The sequence below is a fragment of the Phlebotomus papatasi genome, chromosome 3, assembly GCF_024763615.1.
Source record: "Phlebotomus papatasi isolate M1 chromosome 3, Ppap_2.1, whole genome shotgun sequence".
In the NCBI taxonomy this organism is placed as follows: Eukaryota; Metazoa; Arthropoda; class Insecta; order Diptera; family Psychodidae; genus Phlebotomus; species Phlebotomus papatasi.
In genome coordinates, this window is record NC_077224.1 from 49,256,824 (window position 1) to 49,279,738 (window position 22,915).

General features: G+C 35.4%; 3 protein-coding genes across 3 annotated transcripts in view; 2 read left to right on the forward strand and 1 right to left on the reverse strand.

Annotated features, from left to right (window-relative positions):
* Positions 1–5,374: 5,374 nt before the first annotated feature.
* Positions 5,375–6,785, forward strand: LOC129808071 (replication factor C subunit 5). Its single transcript, XM_055857752.1, has 6 exons — positions 5,375–5,469; positions 5,538–5,602; positions 5,664–5,957; positions 6,016–6,175; positions 6,233–6,447; positions 6,512–6,785. The coding sequence occupies exons 1-6, from the start codon at positions 5,435–5,437 to the stop codon at positions 6,739–6,741; spliced, it is 999 nt and encodes a 332-aa protein (XP_055713727.1). The 5' UTR covers positions 5,375–5,434; the 3' UTR covers positions 6,742–6,785.
* A 230-nt stretch (positions 6,786–7,015) lies between these two features.
* On the forward strand, positions 7,016–8,427 carry LOC129808072 (zinc finger protein ubi-d4). Its single transcript, XM_055857753.1, has one exon. The coding sequence runs from the start codon at positions 7,315–7,317 to the stop codon at positions 8,191–8,193; it is 879 nt and encodes a 292-aa protein (XP_055713728.1). The 5' UTR covers positions 7,016–7,314; the 3' UTR covers positions 8,194–8,427.
* An 11,927-nt stretch (positions 8,428–20,354) lies between these two features.
* The window catches only part of LOC129808073 (death-associated protein kinase related), a 177,221-nt gene continuing 174,660 nt past the window's right edge, over positions 20,355–22,915 (reverse strand). Inside the window, exon 4 of the mRNA XM_055857755.1 lies at positions 20,355–22,910. Within this exon, the coding sequence (XP_055713730.1) occupies positions 22,009–22,910 (902 nt within the window). The 3' untranslated portion in view covers positions 20,355–22,008. The remainder of the gene's footprint in view (positions 22,911–22,915) is intronic.

Genomic DNA, 22,915 nt, shown 5'->3' on the forward strand with positions numbered 1-22,915 from the left:
TTTAAGTTACAATATTTTACCTGTTTTTTTACTGAATGTAGACGTGTAGTTAATTATCACTCTTCCAGACACAATAAGCTTATCTTATCAATAGGACTCTAAGTTAAAAAAAAAGATTACCAGTCTAATTGTCTCCCATTAAGATTTTTGCTATCTCTAAATTATGATAGAGTGTTGTAGAAAATATCACAAGACATAAAATATTCAATTAATACTCTAATTTAATTCAGATTAGATGAGTAGATATTTTTTGCACTAATTTCCTCTTTCAAGATGCAACAAAGTTTACAATCGAGATTATCCTCATTTATCAACATTTCTTAATAATGATAAAACTTAATGCTATCATCCTAATAAATCGTGACTGGATCACATATTTACTCTGAGAAACTAAGTACTCTAATACTTCTAAACTTGCTTTTGCAAATAAATTCTCATTTGTTTGATGAAATTAATTCAAACATTTTTTAATGTTAAAGTTTAAAGTATTTTCTGAGGCTGAGTTGGGATTATTTTGGTGTCAAATCCAATTTTCGGCGGTCATTAACACTTTGCAAAATCCAGTTTAAGAGACGTCGCCCTTAAGATATTTGTATTTGAATTTTTCTTATAATATGTATTCACTTTAAGCTAATAATACAGTCTCAAAATAATCCCAAAAATGCAATGGAAATTTCCTTTACAATTACGTTACTCATAAAGTAATATTACCTTAGCAATTCACACTCCCTAAATCCACAAACCTATTAATAAATCTAAAACGATGATTGTGATTAATTGTTGAACGATTTCTATATTATTGATTTTCATTTATATTTAATTTTTATATTTTGTGAAATATTTGGAAGAAAAATCTTTGAGTTTATTCTTTTTTGATGCGTCTCACTGAAGAAGAATTAAAAGACTGACTCATTAAAATTTTGCATATTTCAGCTTAGCCCAAAGTTAAAACAAATTTGCACAAAATGAGCCTCAAATTAGAGGTCAAAAGTTAAAATTTCGATGAGTTGGAAAGGGACAGATAAGCTTTTAAAGAACTGGTCAGAACATCAAGCGAGAAAAATTAACATAATATATAATACAAACTATATTAGCCAAAAAAAACATAAACTTTATAAAAATTATATACATTTTTGGCAGAACAAAGTTAATATTAATTGTAAAAAAAAATTATAGAAGGGGTGGGTGGCAAAGTGTCTCAGCGAAATGTTCGAACTCGAGACTTGGGGCCTTGACAGACATGAGGATTAGCCAAGAGACGGCTTAGCGTAATTATTTTAGAAACAATGGTTAAAATACATTTCCATCATTTTCCACTAAGTCGTCTCTCGGCTTAAGTCGTAAGTGTGTCTAGGGCATTAGATTCTGTACCCAAAAAGTTAGTTTTTCATCTAATATTAATAAAATTTTTAAGGACCAATAATCCTAGGGAAAAACATCGTACTCAATTATTTGAGCATTCTGCAAATTAATAACTTTTCACTGAATCATTTAACATGCCGGTTCATTACCGATTAATAATCACTTAAAAGTTCACTTAAATTGCTTAAGGTGTCTACACACTGCGAGAAAATATCGTCAAGAAATGTATTTGAAAAATATTGCCTAGAATTTGGTAAAATCTTATGACAAAAAATCGGGTTTATTTTTTATTTAGAGATTAGTATATTTTAAGCATTTTTCAGAATTCGAATCCATTCCGAAAATCTAGAAAATCGAAAATCCTGTACATTATTTTTCAAAAATAAACCGCTACACATGATTCAAGAATGTGTTCTGAAAAAATTTCCAAAAATTCTAGAAAAAAGTGATTTCTAGAGGTAATATTCCTATAAATGGAATCCAACACAGCTCTGGACGAACATTTTTTTATTTTTCTCTTTTCTTTAAAGTTATCCTATCAACAAATGGAACAGAGGTCGCTGCCGAGTAATTGGCCGCGATAAGCCTTGGTCTCCATAAGGAATCTTTCAGGGTAAAAACCTGACTACACTAGACAATCATTCAAGTTAACAGAGCTAACCTAACTAAAAGGTGCATTTGTAATATTTAATGTTAGACTAATTTTGGAAAGATCTAAGGGATGAACTTCCATTAAAGAAAGATTTTGGGGGTGTATTTAGATCGCGTCCTTGCTCTAAGGATGATTAAAAAGTGGCTTTGAAAATTTAAATATAGGGATTTATTCTTCGAAATATCAATTCCATTTTAAAAGGTCTCTAATATTGATGCTAATATTGTGAGTATCCTAGCGGAAGAAAATTTGTGGATAACAATTGAAGAAACTGTTAAAATGTCAGGAAACAATAATTAGATCGTATTTCGCTATGTAGAAAGGCTTGGATGTGTTTAAAAGCTCGGCACGTAGGTGCCACATTCTTTCCCTCAAAGGAAAGGGACAGATAATCCTAACCGGCTTATGTAGGTGAGATTCTTAACGTGAGCTAACTCGGAGTGCATGCAAATTCGATTTGGTGCTGAAGTTGGGAGACGCCATTCAGTTATCTTGAATAAAATACGTGAAATTATACAAATTTTGTATTTAAACCAAAATATCAAGGATTTGGATGAACTGACAGAAAAGTGTTATATGGGTGAAATGTAGACCAGAATGTTCTCTATAATTTTTCCATAGAACATGATCTCATCGATTACTCAGAAGTCAAGATAATCGAGGTTTTTTGTTTCTTAACTCGTTTTTTCATCCATCAGAGTGCCCCAAGTAGTCATTTGTTGAACTTCAACTATATCAAAGAATTGTTGTATTTTGCGGGACTTTCCATTTAAACCCCTATTTTAAGTGTCTTGGTGGAGTAGAGGCAGTCAAATTGGCATCTGAGTGATTTCAAAGCGTTATTATTGGAAAAATCAATTTTTTCACACTTAAACGGCAAAATCGGAGTGATAGCGTAGTCTGACCGGAAAATGATGTATGGACGAAATGTAGAGACAAATGTCCTCTACAATTATGTCGAAGTAATCATCAAAATCGGTTCAGCGACAGTCGAGATAATTGAGGTTATGTGATATTGAAATTGGTTTTTCGACTGTGGCGCCCCTGGTGTTGGTCCCACGAAGTTCAAATGTTCTAGAAAGTTGTAGTATTTGGTGAGATCTTTCGTTTAAGCCCTCATTCATCAAAATCGGTCACATAGAACCGGAAATATGATTTTTTGAATTTCGTGAAATTTGACCCCTCATATCTCCGGTTCTATTGAAACCACAGCGCACATACGCACCATTTTGGAAACGTCCTAGACTGGACTACAACATACTAAAATTTCATTAACTTGCACAATGCCGTTTTTGAGAAAAGTGACTTTGAATTTCGATGAATTTTGACGCTATCACAGCGCCACCTGTAGTGACTTTTTGAACTTCCATCTGAAAGTGCTCATCGAGACGAAACCAAAAAGGTAAAATTTATGTCGATATGTTAATTAGAACCGGAGATAGAGGCCGGTCAATGTTCGAATTTTGACCCCTTATAGCTCGGGTCAGGGGTTATGGATCGACTTAAGGTTTTTTTTGTTTGATAGGTATAATCAACGGCTACAACATACTAAATTTTCAGCCCGATGCACAATGGAATTTTTGAGTTATTTAACTTTTAAGATTTAAAAATTTTCTTTTTAAAAAAAGCGCCCCTAGCGGTGGTTTTATGAACTTGCGATGTTAGAAGGGGAAGTGGCATTTCATGAGAGCTTTCCAAAAAGCCCTCATTTTTTAAATTCTGACAATTAGAACCGGAGTTATGGCCATTTTAAGAAAATTTTTTTGGACCCTTATAGCTCGGGTCAGGGGGGTCGGGGGACCTTAAGTTTGGTATTGATGGAAAGCTCTAAGGCCCAGCTATAACATACTAAAATTTGAGACCGCTCGATGCCATAAGGGCGGAGCTATTGAGAAAACAAAAAAAGGGGGGTCTTCAAAATGGCGGAAGGAGGGGTGGGGGGTGGGGGGTCAATGCACCAAGTTGCAATTTTCATACGATATTTAACCTTTGCCGGAAACCGCAAGTCGATATCTTTTTTAGTTTAGGAGCTATTAAGCTCCAAAGAGCGGCCGGACGGCCGGCCGGCCGGGAACGTAACTTAGCCCCCCATATATTCGTGATCAGGAAGTGGCGAAACACATTTTGGCCAAGTTTGAGCGCGATCGGAGGACATGAAATTTTGTTAGGATTATAGTAGGTGAGATTGTTAAGAATCTCACCTAATAGGGTAACTTTATGATTGTGGCTAATTTTCTTCTGATATGTTGCGATAAAAAAAATCTTTTCTGCGGATCGATAAGTGACAGGTGATGAGGAATTGATCTAATACAGCAATAGTGAAAAAGATCCTGGAAAAAATAGCCAAGCTTGTTGCAAAAGTTGATTAGCAATCATCTAAAACTTTTCCCAAGAATACAAAGTGTTTTAATGTTAAAGGATTTTGAAACCAGAGAGAGAATCAAGCTCAATAAAAGGTGAAAATACGTCTGATGTGCTGAATTATTTTTTGCACTCGTACTTTTGAACTCTTACAGACTTTCCAGCACAGGTTCAATAATTACAAACGACAATATGTATTTTTCCAAAAGTATCTTCACTGGGTCTCTTAGGAAAATTTAAAAAATGTTGATAACCCTTATTCGTAAAACGCAGATAATATTAAACTATTGAAAGTATGCAAGAATATCTGGCACTAGAAATTTCAAATTATAACGAAAATTTAAAAAAAAAAATATGTGTAAAAATAAATTTCTTGAGATTTTTTTATGAATTTTTATTATTAGATTTTTCATCATATTAAATAAATTATTTATTTATAAGTATAAGAAGTGCATGAAGTGCTGGAAGTATTGCCACATTTTCGAGAGTGTTGCGAAGTTTCGGAAGTGCGAAGGCCTCTTCCATACAAATCGTGGAAGTGCCTAAAAGTGGTGTACACATTTTCACCCTAATATCTCCCCCTTGCACTAGACCTCATGAGTTTAAAAGATCAGCCTGATCTTCCAAAGTTCGAGCTGAGTCCCTGAGGTGTATCGACATCGATCCTCATTTTTTGGGCTGATCCCTAAACCGATGCCTGTGTCTATTTTGGGCTTTAGTTAGCCACCTGACTTAAATTTTTTAATTTATTATTAATCAAGATTTTTGGCAAATTGTTGTCTTGGGATTGAAATATTGTGCAAATGAACTATTAGATTATGAAAAACCAATTAAATTGATTTCTATTTAGGGTTTTGAAACATTCAAGAATTTAAGCTAAACCCTAAACCTAAACCTCTAATCTGAAGGTTGCTTTAGAATCGTTGACTTGAAATTTGAATTGAAATGTAATAGTTTAGATATCAGCCACACGAAGCGCTCCCATCAGTTAGCGGGAAATTAGGCGGCATAACCTTAAAAAAAAAACTGAGTGTTGCGTGTTTTGGTTTCCCAGTGAAAATGATTGAAGATAAGAAATCGAAGAATTTACCATGGTAAATGATTTATAATTCCTGTAAATCTCTATTAAAATAATTGAACTGATTGTCTTGCGTTTTTTCAGGGTGGAAAAATATCGTCCATCCACGCTGAATGAGTTGATATCCCATGAAGAAATTATTTCAACAAGTGAGTCAGTTTTTATGAATTTCCCAAAGATTTTCCTCAATTTCCTCTGCATTTTCTTCAGTTAGCAAGTTCATCGATGAGGGTCAGTTGCCTCATTTGCTGTTCTACGGACCCCCTGGAACTGGGAAAACCACGACAATTTTGGCTTGCATCCGGAAACTGTACAATCCGGGAGAGTTCAATTCCATGGTGCTGCAGCTCAATGCATCAGATGATCGTGGCATAAACATCGTTCGAGGGCAGATTCTCACCTTTGCCTCCAACAGGACAATATTTAGTGGTGGTGGTGTTAAGTTGATCATCCTCGATGAGGCAGATGCAATGACAAATGACGCTCAAAATGCCCTCCGGAGAAGTGAGTGTGAAAGGTTTCCAGAAAGGAAAATGTTTGATTTTTTTCTTGTTGTTTTTAGTTATTGAGAAGTACACAGATAACGTGAGATTCTGCATAATTTGTAACTATTTGAGCAAGATCATTCCTGCTCTTCAGTCCAGATGCACAAGATTCCGCTTTGCCCCTTTGCAGCCCTTGCAGATCCTTCCGCGGCTTGAGCATGTCATCCAGGAAGAAAAGTAGATTTTTTGAGGAATTTCTTTCAGGACATTTTGCAATTTTTCTGATTCTTCCAGAGTTTTGGCAACGGAAGATGGGAAACAGGCACTAATTACCCTGTCCGGAGGAGATATGAGGAAGGTTCTGAATGTTCTCCAAAGCACCTGGATGGCCTTCAAGGATGTTACTGAAGTTAATGTGTACACTTGCGTCGGGCATCCTCAGAAGGAAGATATCAAGAACATTATGAATTGGCTGTTAAATGTTGAATCTTTCGAGGAAACTGTAAGAGGTGAGGATAATACTTTCAAATGGATGGTTCTTTCTTGAAATGGCAATTTTGGGAATATTTCCAGAAATTAAGAATCTCAAGACGGTAAAGGGACTGGCTCTTCAGGACATCATTACTGAGGTTCATGGCTTTGTTCATCGAATGGAGCTGCCTCCGAGGGTTCTTTGTATGATTCTCATCAGATTGGCGGAAATTGAAGAGAGATTGGCTGCCGGATGCAATGAAAATCCTCAACTTTCTTCCCTGGTCTCCATCTTTCATACAGCTCGTGACTTGGTAACCATTGAGAATTGAGAAGGATTTAAGTTGCCGGCTCTTCATTAAATACCTTGAATAAAGTGTGTCTTTTTTCTAAATCACTTTGGAAAGTGAAAAAAGTCTTGCGAAATGCTCAAAACTCGTAAATTGTCAAAAAAAAAAGAGAAAATGAAAGAAACAAATGCAGTTTGCAAAAATTCTTTGCAAAAACCCCGCTCGCAGGGAAACCTGTCAACAGAGCCGGTCTTTTTTCTCAACAGCCTTGCCCTCTAGTGGCAAATTTGCTATCTCTCCTTTGAAGAGGGGTATCATTCCATCTCGCTCTGGCGCACATAAATTTTCGTGGTGGTGAAACAGTTGTCATCTGTCAGTGAATAAAAGGCAAAAAAGAGCATTTATCGCGATATTTCCGGCAAATCCCCGCAAAGTTGGTGCGTGGGGTGATGCTGATGGTGCCAGTGTAGGCATCCGTGGTGTCCAATGTGGTGGAAAGTGCGTGGATAAGTGGGAAAAATGACAGTGAAAATTGCCACCATCATCGCCATCTGCCATTGAAAGTGCAACCCCGTAGCATTGATAAAAATTTTTCACACTCCACTTCTCGCCAAAATGTCCTCAGTGGACATACAGATTGTGAGTGGGGCGAATCTGGAGAAAATTGAGAATTTCCTCAATGACTCCACATACCGGGAAACCATTGAGTACAGTGCCAGCTTCAATACGCGCCTGTGCCTGGAGAGACGCCTCCGGCTGCCTTTTCTGGATCCACAGACGGGCGTAGCACAGAATCACTGTTCGCTGTTCATGAGTCGCCGCCAGCGGATGCCGGGCTTCCGGGAGGGTCAAATTTACACCTACCCAGCAGCCAGGTGGCGCAAGAGTCGCCGGCAGTACTTGAGTAAGATGTTCAGGCCATTCAGTGGCCTGAGACGTATGGATTGTGCTCCGGCACCACCACCAGATGCAGATAGTGACTTCAATGGGACACTGCTGGAGGAGAGCTCGTCACTTGGCGGTGCCGATACCAGCGACAGCAAAGACAGCCAGAACCTCAAGGAAGAACTGCCCAAGGATTGGTTCTACGATGACATGGATATGAATGACCTGGACCAGTTGGATGAGCCCAAGTCACCAGACGATGAATACGACTATGATCCGCGCTATGGGAATAAGAAGAGGAAAAAGCGCGCCAAGCCGGGAAGGAAGCCCATGACCACTCTGCATCCGGATGCGCCGCGAAAGGGTCGACCGCCGGGTGGGGGTGTGGCGGGTGGCGCCAGGGGCCGCGGTCGGCGTAAGAACCTCGTGCCGGCCGCCACGATGGGTCAAGGGGGTGGGGCCACGAGTGGTGGGCGATTGGTGGAGGTCCCTAGTCCACCCACCATCGAACCGCCGTCGTTCGAGTCGGCGGCGGCCGCCGTGGCCACGACGCCGCGCGACACCAGCAGCCCCAACAGCGAACTCAGAAGCTATCGGAAGTACCTGTAGGAGTCCGCGTGAGCATCAAGACAGGGCGATCTCGCAGTTCGCGAAGCAACCTCCTTTGTACATATCCCTGGATTCCCCATAATTTAATTCTCCTTATGCAGGCTTCAGACTAAGGCACTCCATGCCCCAAGAAGCCAATCCACATTGGCTTTTCCTTAGATTTATTTACTCTATTCCTCGACTGTAAAAAAAAAACATCACTGTTTCACGACAAAATAAAAAAGGGTGACTTGATTTGTTGCGAATTCTTTAATCAATTGGGAAATATTTAAAAAGGGACTTGGCCTACGCTCAGCCCCGGGATTATGCACTTGACAAAACTATGCGCATACAATTAAGCAAGTTTGCCTACTTTTGGGCGTCAATTTATGAAATCATTTTTGAAATACGCCTGAATGTATACTATTTGGAACGCGGGAATTTTGAAGTCATTGTGCTTCTGTTTCAGTATAAAACTTTAATTTCTTTTATTAAAGTAAAAATTTTAAATATTCTAACAATTTATTGAAACTCTGACCAAAATGTACTATTAATCAGTTGGGAAATATTTAAAAAGGGACTTGGGATTACTTCGGGATTACATATCGCACGTTTATTATTACAACGGCGCATCTCGGTTTTTGTCGATTTTTAGTTATTGTTTTCTAATAGGAAATTTATTAAATATTCATTATATGTAATAATCTCAAGAACTTTGTTAGAAATATTTTTAATAATTTCAAGTATTTGTCAAGCCTGCAAAATAAAAGTAGCGTACGGCGTATGATTATTTAGCTGGAGGCCTTTAGTGTTACAATGGCGTTTTTCGTGGAATTATACGCCACTATTCCACTGATGATGAATCCTACGCCACTGTATCACTAAACGGCGTTCATTTTCTTTTTTTTTTTTGACATTTAGAGAAAAATCATATAAACAGTGACAACATAACCTCATTCGTGCGTGTAGTTATTTGGTTTACAGAGAAAAGTCGTAAGATTTTGTGAATAATATTATGATTTATTGTGCTTAATCATAAAAAAAAAGTGGGATTACTAAATAAAAATGAATGAAACGTGATCTTATTTCTTTGTGTCAAGGAAATCTCATTCCAAAGTATCACACATTTTATCAAAATCTTAATTAAAAAAAAAAAACTTTGTTTAGCAAAGCTACAACGAGATCTGAAAAAATGAAATGAATTCATCAAAAATTAAATTAAGTTTAAAAAATTATACAACTTTTTGTATTTGACTTTTAAGGATCTAAAAGGAACGTCTATTGACACTTTAAGAACTCGTGTCAGCACCTATTGACACCCTACTCTGTACCATTTGGAATACGAAATTTTAACGTCTCTGTTTATAGTAAAAGGTATATTACAGAAAAAAACGTTATATCACTTATATTTTACTAGATACATTAAATAAATTTTCAACATTTTGACAAAAGTGTCAATAGGGGTTCCCTGTCGAACAGACGTTCCTCCGACTCTATAATTTTTAAAATTTAACATACCTCGTAGTCAAGCACCAAAGAGATACTGCTTAAGTGCAAGAAAAATAATTCTGTTAAAAAGGCTAAACAAGAGACGTATGTTAGAATTCCTGTCTGAATTTTTGTATTACAGTGGCGGATTTTTCGGAAATTTTGTCACATTTAGTGTAAAAGTGACGGTCCATTTTTAATTTTTTTTTAATAATAATATTTTTGATCAATAAAAGTCGGACATTTCGACTTCTACATGGACAGTTCAGTGGAATCACATACTAGCAATTTTGAAAGTTTATTTGAAGAAAATATTCAAAATATAATGAAATTTAGTTTTTGAAGCCGTCTCCTGAAAAATGCTGAAATCCGACATACGCCACTGTAATAAAAAACGTGCGAATGCACTTGACTATGCACATACAATTATGCAAGTTTGCCTACTTTTGGGCGTCAATTTATGACATCATTTTTGAAATACACCTGAATGTATACTATTTGTGACGCGCGAAATTTAAACACATTTTGCTACTTTTTAAGAATAAAACTTTAATTTCTTTTATTAAGGTAACAATTTTAAATAATCTACCCATTTATTGAAGAACTCTAGCCAAAGGGTACTGTTTGTTGATGAATTTCTTTTAAACAGTTGAATCTTTTTGTTTTGACTACTTTTACTCCGCGCGAAATTCGTTTTGCGGACGATTCATTCAAAAGAAATCGCCTGCGGATATGCAAATTTTATCTATGCACAAGGTCATTTCGTGCGTTTTTTCGGTCCGAAAGTGTGCATAATCCCGGGACAGAGTGTACTTCTTTCCTGAAGTAGACTGAATTGAATTGAATTTCCTGCAGTAGACTCTCGCTCAATCGGCTCTTTTTCAATCGGGCGCAAAATTTTGTTGACAATTTTCACGTTTGATTTTAAAGTAAATTTGTTCAAATTCGCTGTAGTTCCTCTTGGTTCATCGTGATTCTTTATATTTGAGCACTTTTTGTGGTATTTACAACGATTTTGATGCCCAAATATCTCGATAATTTGGATGAAATATTTTGCCCCATATGCCCGATTGAAAGGGAGTCCACTGTATCACTTATTTTTCTTAGTAACAAAATTCTGGATGCAGATTGAACACCTGCAGCGATAAGCCCCACATAGACTCAGGTTGATCCTCGGTAATATTTAGCTTGTAAAATTTGACAGCAAAGATTTATCCTACAACTGTCATACACTGAGAACTTAAGATCAAGGATTGGAGGTCCTTTTTATAAATTTCTTTCATTGCCAAAATTTTACGGGCTGAATATTCTCAAAGATCAGTCTGAGAGTCTATTTGGGGAATTAGAAAATCTATTGACTTGTTACACATTTAAAAAGTCCTGTAGGGGAATTCTATAACAGTATGACAATGTCATACGACAAATTTTCGTAGTATCGGGCGCAGAATAATTCCCTGTAGGGGAATTCTGTAATTTTCGTGGCATTGTCAAGCGTGAGTTCGAAACCTGACAATGGCATTCGAGCTTTTTTTGTCATATCATATGAGTTCGAAAATGCAATTCATTGAAGTTTTAATCGAATTTCTTTACTTGGTGAATTTATTAAAATACAGTACGTCTTGGTTGATTTCTTTAACAAAATTCATTGTCATTTGAATTGCCAAAAATCTCAATCGAATTTTCGCATTTTCGAAAAAACTCTCCTAAAATTCAAACCCAATTTGTCATTATGGCATTGCCAGAACGTTACAGAATTCCCCTCCTGCAAATGATGGAAAAGTAGTTTAACCATTATTGCGAATATAATTGCGCTAAGCCGTCTCTCGGCTAATACTCAGGTCTATCGAGGCCCTAACACTAAGGGCCTAAATAGATTCAGGTTGATCCTCGAGAATATTTAGCCTACAAAATTTGGCAGTAAGGATTTATTCCAAATTTTCATACGCTAAGGGCTTACAATCATTGATTAGATGTCCTTTGCATACATTTCCTCTACCTGATCCTTTACTGCTAAATTATACAGGGTAAAAATTCTTGAGGATCAGCCTGATTCTATTTAGGCCCTAACGCGAAGTAAGCATCGCATGGCCAAAATTACTAACCATTACATGCACACTTTTTAGATCGGTAATATTTTATGAAAACAAAGTTCGTGTCCCTGACTTTGTCAAAAGGTTCGCCTTGGTCTATCACACTCCTTCGGATTCTGACTCAAAATTGGAATGAACTAAATTCAATTTGGTGTGACGTTCAAAAGAAGACGAAGAGTGCGAAAGAGCTCATATACGAAACGTTTAAGAAAGAAAAGGATTTAAGTTTCAAAGTTCACATTTCTTTCTTTCTCAAGCATTTTGCATATATCTATCCCACTCTTTCGGACTCTTCTTCTTTTAAAAATCACGCCAAATTAAATTCAATTCAATCGAATTTTGAGTACGAAAAAAGAAGACAAACGTATGCAAAATCTTTGAGAAGGAAAAGGTTGTAAATTTCGATTTCATGAATATTTCCTGATCTAAAAGGTGTGCCGGAACCATAAAAAAAAAATAAATTCAGTCAGAAATCATTTTTTTTTAACCAAATTAAATTTAGTTCAGTCCAATTTGGAGTAGAATGACTAGGATAGACTTATGCAAATCTTTTGAGAAAGAAAGGGATGCGAATTTTGATTTCATTCAATTATACCGAGCTAAAAGCTGTGGCGAAAACATTAGAATATTCTAGATTTGAAAAGTGTGTGAGCAATAAGTCTGTTATACCTCTTATATCAGTAAATTCTATAAAATACTATTTTCCTTCCTTTTCTTTCTTAAAATTTATTACATATTTGTTTCTGATTCTATTCATATCTAAATTTAATTTGAATTGAATTCGAATTTAAATTGAAACAAAAGATGTAGCAGCAGTTGCGTAAATTATTAACATTTCCTCTATCATGATTGACTGTGTAAAAGTCAATTAAATTAAATATTTAATCCAGAGGTGAGCAAGAACCGTTTGAAATCGAATGAACGTCAAATAGAAATTGAACATCAATGGTCAAAACGTTACATGAACAAACATATTTTGACGTTTATTCGGTTTCGATGATACAAGATGTCATTAGAAGTTCTTTTCGTTCTTTGTTGAATCATACCTTACGAATAAAAAAATAAATAAATATCAATATTTTTTCCCACTGAGCATTAGAAATTTTTGTGCAAAATATTTCAGTGAACAATTTAATTTTGTAAAAACTGATTAAAGAATAAGCAAAACAACCCTTACCCTTATGCAAGGCATAAATCTTCAGTCTGAAGGCTGCATAAAGTCGGGGACACGTCGCCGCACTGGTTGACTCTCTCGCAAGCATCACAACCTCATTTTGGCTCCCCATTCCTACCCCTCCCTCCCCCAGAACCATCCCTTTTTACTCCTATCTCGTCAAGTACTTTGCATTAGACTATTTGTGAGACATTTTATTGAAACTATTTAATGGGGTCCACGTGAAAAACTACACAACACACAATTTGGGATTATTTATTGAAGAGAAAATAAAATAAATGAACATAGGCAAAAGTTTAAGAAAAAAAAAGAGAGAATAAAACAATAATCGTGAAATTTGATTTTCGATATGATTCTCCCATTCAATGGACAAAAAAAAAGATTCGCTAATTTTGCAAACTTGCAATTTAAACCAAAATGTAGTGAATTATGTAAGGAGTTTGGTAAAGATTACAAAAAATAAGAATAATAAATAAAAAAAAAGATATTTGGATTCTAAAAAAGAGGAGTTTCAATTTTTGTTTGAGACAACGATGAGCCTTTTCAGCAATGATCAAGAAAGTCATCAAAAAATTCTTAGAAGAGTATCGAAATTGTGAGGAATGTCAGGTAATTCCATGAAATTAAACGTAATAAGGAGCTGCTATACGTAGATTTCGAAGATTAAAAATAGGCCTATTTCCTTTATTTATATTTTTAAAACAAAAAAAAATGAATTAAAACTTTTTGAAGGACGATTGAAACATCGGTGTTCCATAATGAAAATTATTCTTTCTGAATATCTACAATTACGTTATTCTAAAGTTTCCTTGCTATATATAATAAATATTTAAGCTCAAAAGTGAAGAATTTTAAAATTATCGAATTGATAAGTAAATTTTATTATTTTTTTCATATTTCTAATTGTTTTTTAACAAAGAACATTTCGCCACTAAAAAGTACAATAAATAGGGGGAGGTGGGGCTACTTTGAGCTGTGGGGCTAGATTGTTATACGAATTTTTCGCTTATTTCTAAATGAAGCTAGTTCTTACAATTATTTTATTCAGATACACAATTATTTTGCCTATTCAAATTATAGTTATCATGTTAAAACCCAGTTTCGTTTAGAAATATGCGAAAAAATCGTATAAACAATGTAACCCCACAGCTCAAAGTAGCCCCACTTCCCCCTACAAAAAACCTCTAAACCGGATAAGTATACACAGAAAAAAAAATATTTCGTAAAATTGTTCATAAATGTTTGTGAAATGCTATGGAGGACTTACGAAATGCTCGTGAATCGTATAAGCCACAAAGAATGATAAAATTTTACGAACACTTATGAACAAATGTTTGTAAAAGTACAAAAAATGTTCGTCAAATGATCATTTTACGAATAATGTTTGTGAAAAAAGTACAAAATTTTACGAATTTGTCTGTGGGTTATACGATTCACGAGCATTTCGTAAGTCTGCCGTAGGATTTCACAAACATTTACGAACAAATTTTACAAAATATTTTTTTCTCTGTACAAAAATGACCTCTGTTTGATAAGAAGTGGAATGCTCTACGGATATGAAATTTGGGGATATGAAAGTTGCGGGGAGCTAGAAGTGATCCAGAGGAAATATTTTAAATGGGTACTAGGACTTAAACAGAGTACAAAAAGTGCAATTTTAGAATCGGAAACTAAAATGGAAAGGATAGCAACGGTAGCAGCTAGCAGAGCAATCAAGTTCGAGGAAAATATTAAAATAAGTCCGAACAAGGTGTTGAAAGAGTGTGTAAAAGAGATGAGGAGAAATGATCAACCGGAATCAACATGGAAGAAAAGTAGAAGGAAGTTCCTAGAAAGAGTTGGTTACTCTGAAACGATAGTCAATACAAGATTAAACGAGGGAATGTCCATCTGGTGCGAGTTACAAAAAAGAGATCGCGAATGGGTAGATCAGGAAAGATATAACGCACTGACAGAAGAATACAAGCTCTTATGGACCCCTTGGATACCGAAGTACTTGAAAAAAGGGATTGCAGCAGGAAATAGACGGAGACACTGAACCTTTCTTGATTTTCACAATTTTATTCTCTACGACGTTTCCCAAACTGATCCCAATTGATCCCAAAGGAGAGCTCATTCTGTGTCGGTCAGTCGAATGGTGAACATCACGGATCAATTTGTGATCAAAGTTCAAGTGCAGTGTAACAACTCCCACCTGTACGTGATTTTCCCTGCCATATTCGATGTAAGGAAAAGAAAAAGAAAATTCATAATATTTTTGATAGAAGTGATTTTCTAAAAATTGTTCAATTGAATTGTAGACCTGATGAAGAGGACATCCATCCTCGAAACGTCGTAGAGAATAAAATTGTGAAAATCAAGAAAGGTTCAGTGTCTCCGTCTATGTCCTGCTACATTCTGTCGAACCGAAATTCTTCTGAAAAGGGATTGCTGTAAAAGTACTTGCAAAATATAGATGTGAAAACGGGGAAAAGGCATTAGAGAGATGGAGGAAGGAGGGAGACGAAAAATGTACTTTTTGTAATACAGGGTTAGACGATTTAAGACATGTATTAGTAGGGTGCTGCAGGGATGTAAAAGGGAGGGAAGATAGAGGAGAAATTCTGAACGAAGATGGAAGAGGGGCAGATTATTTGAGAAGATTGGAAGCTGCAAAAAATATGTATTAATGTTAAAGTAAGTTAGGTTAAACAATGTATGTTACAAGGTCCAAAATGGACGCTAATAAAGAATTATATATACAAAAATGACCTCTGAAAAGTGTTGTATACTTACTTGGAACTTGAAGATGCACTGCTTACCTTTTTCGAAAGTAGTCATAATGTTACAGTAGAGTCTCGCTATAAGCCATCGCTCTATAGTCCACAATTTATCGACCGTTGATTTCAAAACACTGATTTTAAGTTAGGTTATGTTTTTTAGTATGCGAAATTCATAATTATTTTAATATTTTTGGCAAACTTTATTAAGTAGTTGTGATAATTGTGATCCACAATGAAGAGAGCAAAGACAAGTACCACAATCGCAAAGAAAGTGGAAGCCGTCGAGCAATTTCAATACTAAAAGTCGTTGAAAATTTTAAAAAATGACATGGACTATAGTGCGACCCAAGTGTCAAATTTGAAACCAAATATGGACTATAGCGAGACTCTACTGTATCTTCCAGCAGGATAATGCGCCAATTCACAAAAGTAAGGTTTGTAAAGGAGTGATTCAAAGAGAAAAAACTACAAATTTTGGATTGTCCAGCAATTTCTCTTGACCTAAATGTAAATGAAAATCTGCGAGGCGCTATTGCAAGAGAAATTAACGCAGTAGTTAAGCAGTATCATTAGGACTGTGGAGGAGTTCAGGGATTCTATCAGTTGTGCATGGAGCGTATTAAGTTGAAAATTCTTCATGAATCGGTCTTAAATATGGCTAAAAGATTTATTTCTACCATTAAGAATAAGGAATCAAGTTCTTCAATAAATTGATAAAATATTCAAAAATAAATTATACATGATTTTTTTAACTGAGTTTATGTCATGTGCCCGATTTTGTCGTTTTAGTTTTAGTGTCAAAAAATTAATTCTTCCTTTAGAGCGGGAAACATGGTAACTTTGTAGGTAATTTCAATAGAATTCCTAGAGAAAATTCTATGTGTAATTTCCATTATCGTTCTCCAGGATTTCCCACCGAAATTTCGATATTTACTTCAGGGTTTTTCTCCCTAAAATTTTCGAAGATTTCAACAACGAGAAATTAAGGTGGCACTGGAAAAATTACCCCGCTGAAGTGTCGATATTTTCCAAAGAGATCCCTTTAAATTCCCTTGGAAAATTTTCCTTAAAAATTCCCTCGGAAAATTTGGCTGGGTCCCAGTGAATTCCCCATGGATTCTAGGGAAAGTTTTATGGGGAAGTTTCTACAGGCATTCTTGTGGATTTAAAGGGAAAATTTCCTCATAGTGATTGGGAAAATTCCATGGCCATTCCTAAAGGATTCCTTCAAATTTTCCGAGGAAGTCTCCGAATTTTTCAGATCATTCTCAAAGATTTCCCACAGAAATTGAGAGGAAAATTCTCCCCGGAAGGGGAAAATTCCTTCCGGAGATGAAACTTCCGTGGCGAGTTCAGGGGAAATCCAGGGAAAAATTATGTAAAAGTTAAGCTTATACTTCGGGCTGGATGGTTTTCTGGTTGCAAAGTTCATAAATAACATCAAATATTTTATAAATGAATAGGGGAATTCAAGCAGCCGTGTGAGTCATCAACTGAATAACAAAAATGATAAGGTAAAAAAAGGGGAAAAAATTAAAGAGACTTAAAAAAAAAGAAATACAAAGATAAGAAAAAATAAAATAAAAAAACAAACAGGAAAGAAAAAATGTGGAGTTTTTATGATTTTCCCAAAGATTTTCCTTAGAATTATCCTCAAGTTTTTCCGATCTTTCCCGAAGAGTTCCCAGGGATTTCTTTGAGAAATTTTCCCTAGTTTTTCAACCCCTGACTTTTCAGGGGAGTTCACGGGTATATCCCGTATATCCCTGGGTAAAATCTCTCAGTTTTCCTCATCATACTCGGAAAATTCCCCGGAATTTCCTTAAGAAAAATCCCCATTTTCCTGTGCCATATTACCGGGGATTTCTCAAAGTGAACCTGGGGAATTTTCTCCCCCGAGGTGGGAAAGATTCCCTAGGAATTTGCGTTACATGTCAATCCAGCTTTGTTATTTGGCCGCCCCCTACTTTTCCCTAAGTAGGGTAGAGTCAGCCCTTTTGGCCATGTAAGCACTTTTGGCCACCTAAAGTAAAATCACATTGTAAGGCAATTATGAGTTTATTTTGAACATGAAAATGGGTCTTATTTCGTGACCTCTAATCTAACGAATCAGAAAACCATATTTGATTTTGTATCGACTTGATTAATTCTAAGTTATTTTAAGAAATTCTCGACAAGGTAAACAATCACTAAAAAAAAACATGGGATTCTTAAGAAACTTGTTAATGTTAAGAGAAATTGTTTTACATTATTTCATATTTTTGACGAAAATATTTGATGCTATCTAATGAAAGTCCATTTCTTAATTAACTAAATTTTATTGTGATATCATCCTTAATAAGATTTTCTAACAAATTGAATGAAAATCGGATGTGGCCAAAAGAGCTTACTTTTTTCGGCTGTGTAAGTACTTTTGGCCATTCATTTTGCCATACATTTTACACGTGCCGCACCTCGCGGATTTTAGTAAAAACAATCGTGACGTTTGACTGATTTTTACATCAAATAGAAAATGTTCAAAAAGTCGTTTAAAATACTCTAATAATTACATAAAATTGATGTTAAATAAGAATAGGGGAAGTGCTTATAATTTTGGACAGTCTGCATATAAGCATCGATATCCTAAGTTTGAAGTGCCATATTTTCAATACTAATTGACTTTTCTTGTTACTCTCTTTTCAGAAGGATTGTTTAGAAACTTGGCAAGCTATTTATCATCTCATTTTTACTAAAATTAGTTTTAATACGTTTAAAAATGAATTGATATGTAGAGGTGAATTTGACTCTTATTTTGGACAACTTGGTTATTAATTTTTACAACTTGGCTGTAAATTTGGACAGATAATCCGCCTCAATAGTATGCCCATTGTTCTTCATTTTATGAACCAATCTTACCAAGTCCTCTTCCTGGTCATGTAAGGGAAACGTAGAATGTCACAGAAGCCCGGAAACTTTCCATATCATTCATTAAAGTGAGTTGACTTCGATACTTCAAGTACGTGCAGATTCGCTCATTCCCTGACCTTTCCGGGAGCCTTTCAAGGCATTTCTCGCTACATCTCTTTCGTAGAGATGATGCTCCTTTGTTTCTCCAGGCATTTGTCCAACCTAGTCATCACAAAAGCTAAAACTTCACGAAATTTCGTGAGAAAAACACCTGTCCAAAATAAGAATCATCACCTCACTGGTGAATGTCTTAAAAAATTTCCCATTTTTCACACGAAAAATATAATTCACAAGGCAAATCTCACTTCAGGTCAAATGTACAAATCATCAGTAACGTGAATCAACACAATATTCAATGAATATTCAATAATATCACTCAAAAACAGCGAACAAACTTTGTTAGTACTTCACCAAAACTAAATAAGACTGAAGTAAGCCACGAAGTTCTGTCATATTTCTCGTAAGCAATTGCTCACACTGAATTTTCAACAAAGCAATTTCAACTCAAATCATATTCAAAATTTAACGTATTTAGTGTTAAAATCTTCCAAAAAGAACAAATATTTAGATAGAATTCATTTTTCATCAAATATTGGAATAAAAATCCATCATTTTAATCAATTTATTTTTAGTGTCCAATGTTATCCTCAAAGTGTCCAAAATAAGAAACTGGACAAAATTAGAAGCATTTCCCCTAGGGCTTGTGCTGTGTATTTGTGAAAGTTTTCGAAAGCTATTTCTTCTGTTATTTTATTAAAATTCTATTGGAAACAAGTGGCCAAAAGTGCTTACACACAATGGCCAAAACTGCTTACAAAGTGGCCAAAAGTGCTGAAACTTGCATAGTTGCATAAAATGCATTTTTCACTAAAATATCCAAAAAATTTTGGGAATTCTCTTGGATTATTAGGAAGAAACGGCTTTAAGGTATCTTCGTACAAAATTTCATTTTATTTAAATAAAGATTATAAAAATTACAAGTACATGAAACCTTAAAGTGGCCAAAAATACTTACTCCACCCTACCCGTTGGAGAATTTTTGGTGAGGAAATGATGACACTTCTTGGGAACTTTCCTATGGAATGGCGCAGATTTTTTTTATAGGGCACTATCATCTTTCTGTCAGTTCACTTACATTCTAGATATTTTGATTTAAAGTTTGCAATTTTTCAGAAATTTAATTCTAAATCGCTGTAGGGGACACTGGGGCAGAATTAGGCAGTAAATGAAATTTTTCATTGCGTATAATTTTTATTAAAATGTTTGCATCGTACTAACAAATACTTCAATAGAAGGGAAGTGTAATTTTCTTTCTTTCTTTTTATCTTAATATTCCTTCTAAGATAAGCTATAACATCCCACTGTCTTATACTATGCGTGGCTTATTCTACCCCGGACTCCCCTATATCACTCATCTTTAGTTCCAAATCGAATTTGCATGCAATCCGAGTTTGCTCACGTTAAGAATCTCACCTACAATAAACTGATCTGGGCTTATCACTGGTTTAAAAAACAGACTGGAAACTTGTGCAATTGTCTCAATTGACTTTCCTACCTGTTTAATCTCATCTCTTTCTGTTTTGATGATCTCTGGCTTCAATTCAGTGAACCACGTGGAGTGGACAGTTCCAACCCAGCTGGACATAACACCATACAACATGCAACTCCTTTAAAATCTCGCGCAACTAATTGTATGCAACGACTTCAAAACAAAAACATCAATTTCGCTTTCTTATCACAAACTTTATTTCTTCTTTTAAAAATTCCTCTATAATAGTTCTTCGCTTGTTTTGTTTTATTAAATTAGAAAAGAAAAATTCATATGGGCAAAAGACACATTTTCACTGCAGTTCACTGCAAAAGTTCTCAATTTACGGATATTAGCGCCTTTATTATTTTTTTTCTAAATTGTTTGATATAGTAACATTTTTTTGGCGTTGTATTTTTTTCACTATCTTCTTTATTTAATTAATTAAAACTCCAAATCTTCAATAAGACTGATAAATAGTAAATATTGAGGATGAAAAAAAAGGCACCAAAGTTCTCATTTTTTACACATTCCATAAATTCTTTGTTGAGAAAATGTCTTCTTCATTTCTTTCTCTGTTTTCTTCTTTAAATATAAATAAATTCTAACGAATAAATTGGCTTATGACGATAGAAAAGGAGGCAAAAAATCCGTATATAATTTAATAATACAATTTTTCTTTTCATGATAATTACTACGGTTCAAAGCTAAAGATTGTCTTATACACACAAAAAAATCTTGTTTTTTTTATTTACTTCTTTATTCATCTTTATTCATTAAGAAATCTCAATTATTCCACGCATGCATTCACATCAAATTTCTTCCAAAATTGAAAGAACTTTTTTTTAATTGTTTTTTTTTCTCTTATATTTTTTCTTACCCTTTTCAACTTCTGATTTTTATTTACTCACTTAATTTATTAAATTAAACCAATCTTTTTCTTCAACTTTTTAAAAATGTTTCGTTTTTTAAAAAAAAAATCATACATTCTCATACACCAAACTCTTTGATTTTTTGCCATTCTTTCCTGTTTTTTCTTTTGTTTTACTGGGGTAATTATTGATATATTATTAATATTCTTTTTACGATATTTTGTGGTAAAAAATACCACAGTTATTCATGTGAGCAAATTTTTGATTTTTTTTTATTTTTTTCAAAAAAGAAATAAGGAAAAAAATCACGAAAATTTCGTTGTTTTCTTTTTCGAAAAGTGCACTTTTTGGTCTCACAGTGTCGCTAGTGGTCATGACAGGAAAGAGTTTTTTTTTAATGTCAAGCAGTATTGCTTCATTGGAGAAACCCCTCAACTGACAAAATATCCCTTGTGACTTTCACCACCAAAAGAAGAAAAATTGCGATGGGTGCAAAAAAATTGAATATAATCTACAAAATTGTCTACCTGTTGTGCTTATTCTTCTTCTTCTTCTCTTTTACGTTTAGGCTGTCAATTGTATGCCTGTCAAAATTCATCTTGTGCTCCTTCTTTGACACAAAAACCTAACCTCAAAATGGTGATTTTTGTGCATTTTGACTGAGATTGCGATGGGCGTTAAGTACTCGGTTTTATTCTCTTGTTCTCAATTGGACGCGATTTGTGTTTGTTGTTTTCTTTTTCTTCATTTTGGGGTGACTTTTGTTTGTGTTTTTTGGGAAAATTTATCACCAAGGAGGTCAATGAATATATTGACATTTATTTCCTCTCTTACCTGCATGAAAAATCAAAGTAAAAAAAAGAAAAACCACCATCCCTGAGGCACTGATTGAATTTGCTCTACGACACATGAATTTTTTCTTCGTTCACATTGAGGATTTCCGGATTTTGCTTTGTGTTTTTGTTTTTTTCTGTGGCTAGCACGTTATTCGCTGATCCAGACTCAGAGTCTTGCGAGCCGTTGGACTACTGTGATGGCGACAAGCTGACACTGATAGTCCAGCACAGGCTAGGCATGTGATGACAGAACATCTAGCTGAGCACTCATCAGCCGTAGTAGGATTACCCGGATTCCCAGGACCACCAGTGGACAAATCCAATTCTCTCTTTGGTGACACATCAATCACCTCCTGATTGTCCAGCTGGAACTTCTTAACGAGTGCCTTGACACTCGGCGGTGAGTCCGGAGGGGCTTTTCGGCTGACTTTGGGTGTTGTTGGTGCATCCGGAAACAGCGTTGCTTGCTGATGGTGACTGAGTATTAGGATTTTCTCACAGGTGGAAACACTCTCATGGTCAGAGCTTTTATTTGTGGCACAAGCAACATTCTCCTTATTCTCACTGGTATCTGACTCCACTTCTTCTTCTTCATCCTCCTCCTCTTCCCCATCTCTGTCCAGGACTCCAGCATTCTCCGTAACCGATTCACTGAGATACCTACTTGGACTATCCTCCTTCAACCATTTGTGCTCCAAACATTCAGCTGCACTCATCCTATCGCACGGTTTAACCCTCAGAGCACTCCTTATGAAGTCAATAGCTTCCTCCGAAACACCCTCAAATAGCTCATCAGGAAAGGTCAGGGAACACTGTGATATGTTTAAAAATGTCTCCTGTTTCGTATCACCACCAAATGGTGAACAACCCGTGAGGAGAACATAGGCCAAAACACCCACTGACCAGATATCCGTTTCCAGGCACAGTGGTTCATATTGAAGCACCTCTGGTGCCACATAATCAGGTGTTCCTAGAATCTCACGAATCTTTCCACCCTCCTCCACTACTCTCGATATCCCAAAGTCACACAACTTCAGACCATCTATT

Bases quoted from the DNA above. Each gene is read 5' to 3' on its own strand.
- LOC129808071 (XM_055857752.1), top strand. From the start codon at position 5,435: ATGATTGAAGATAAGAAATCGAAGAATTTACCATG. The intron at 5,958-6,015 runs GTGAGTGTGAAA...TGTTGTTTTTAG, and splicing joins TCAAAATGCCCTCCGGAGAA to TTATTGAGAAGTACACAGAT. The intron at 6,176-6,232 runs GTAGATTTTTTG...TGATTCTTCCAG, and splicing joins CATGTCATCCAGGAAGAAAA to AGTTTTGGCAACGGAAGATG.
- LOC129808072 (XM_055857753.1), top strand. From the start codon at position 7,315: ATGTCCTCAGTGGACATACAGATTGTGAGTGGGGCGAATCTGGAGAAA.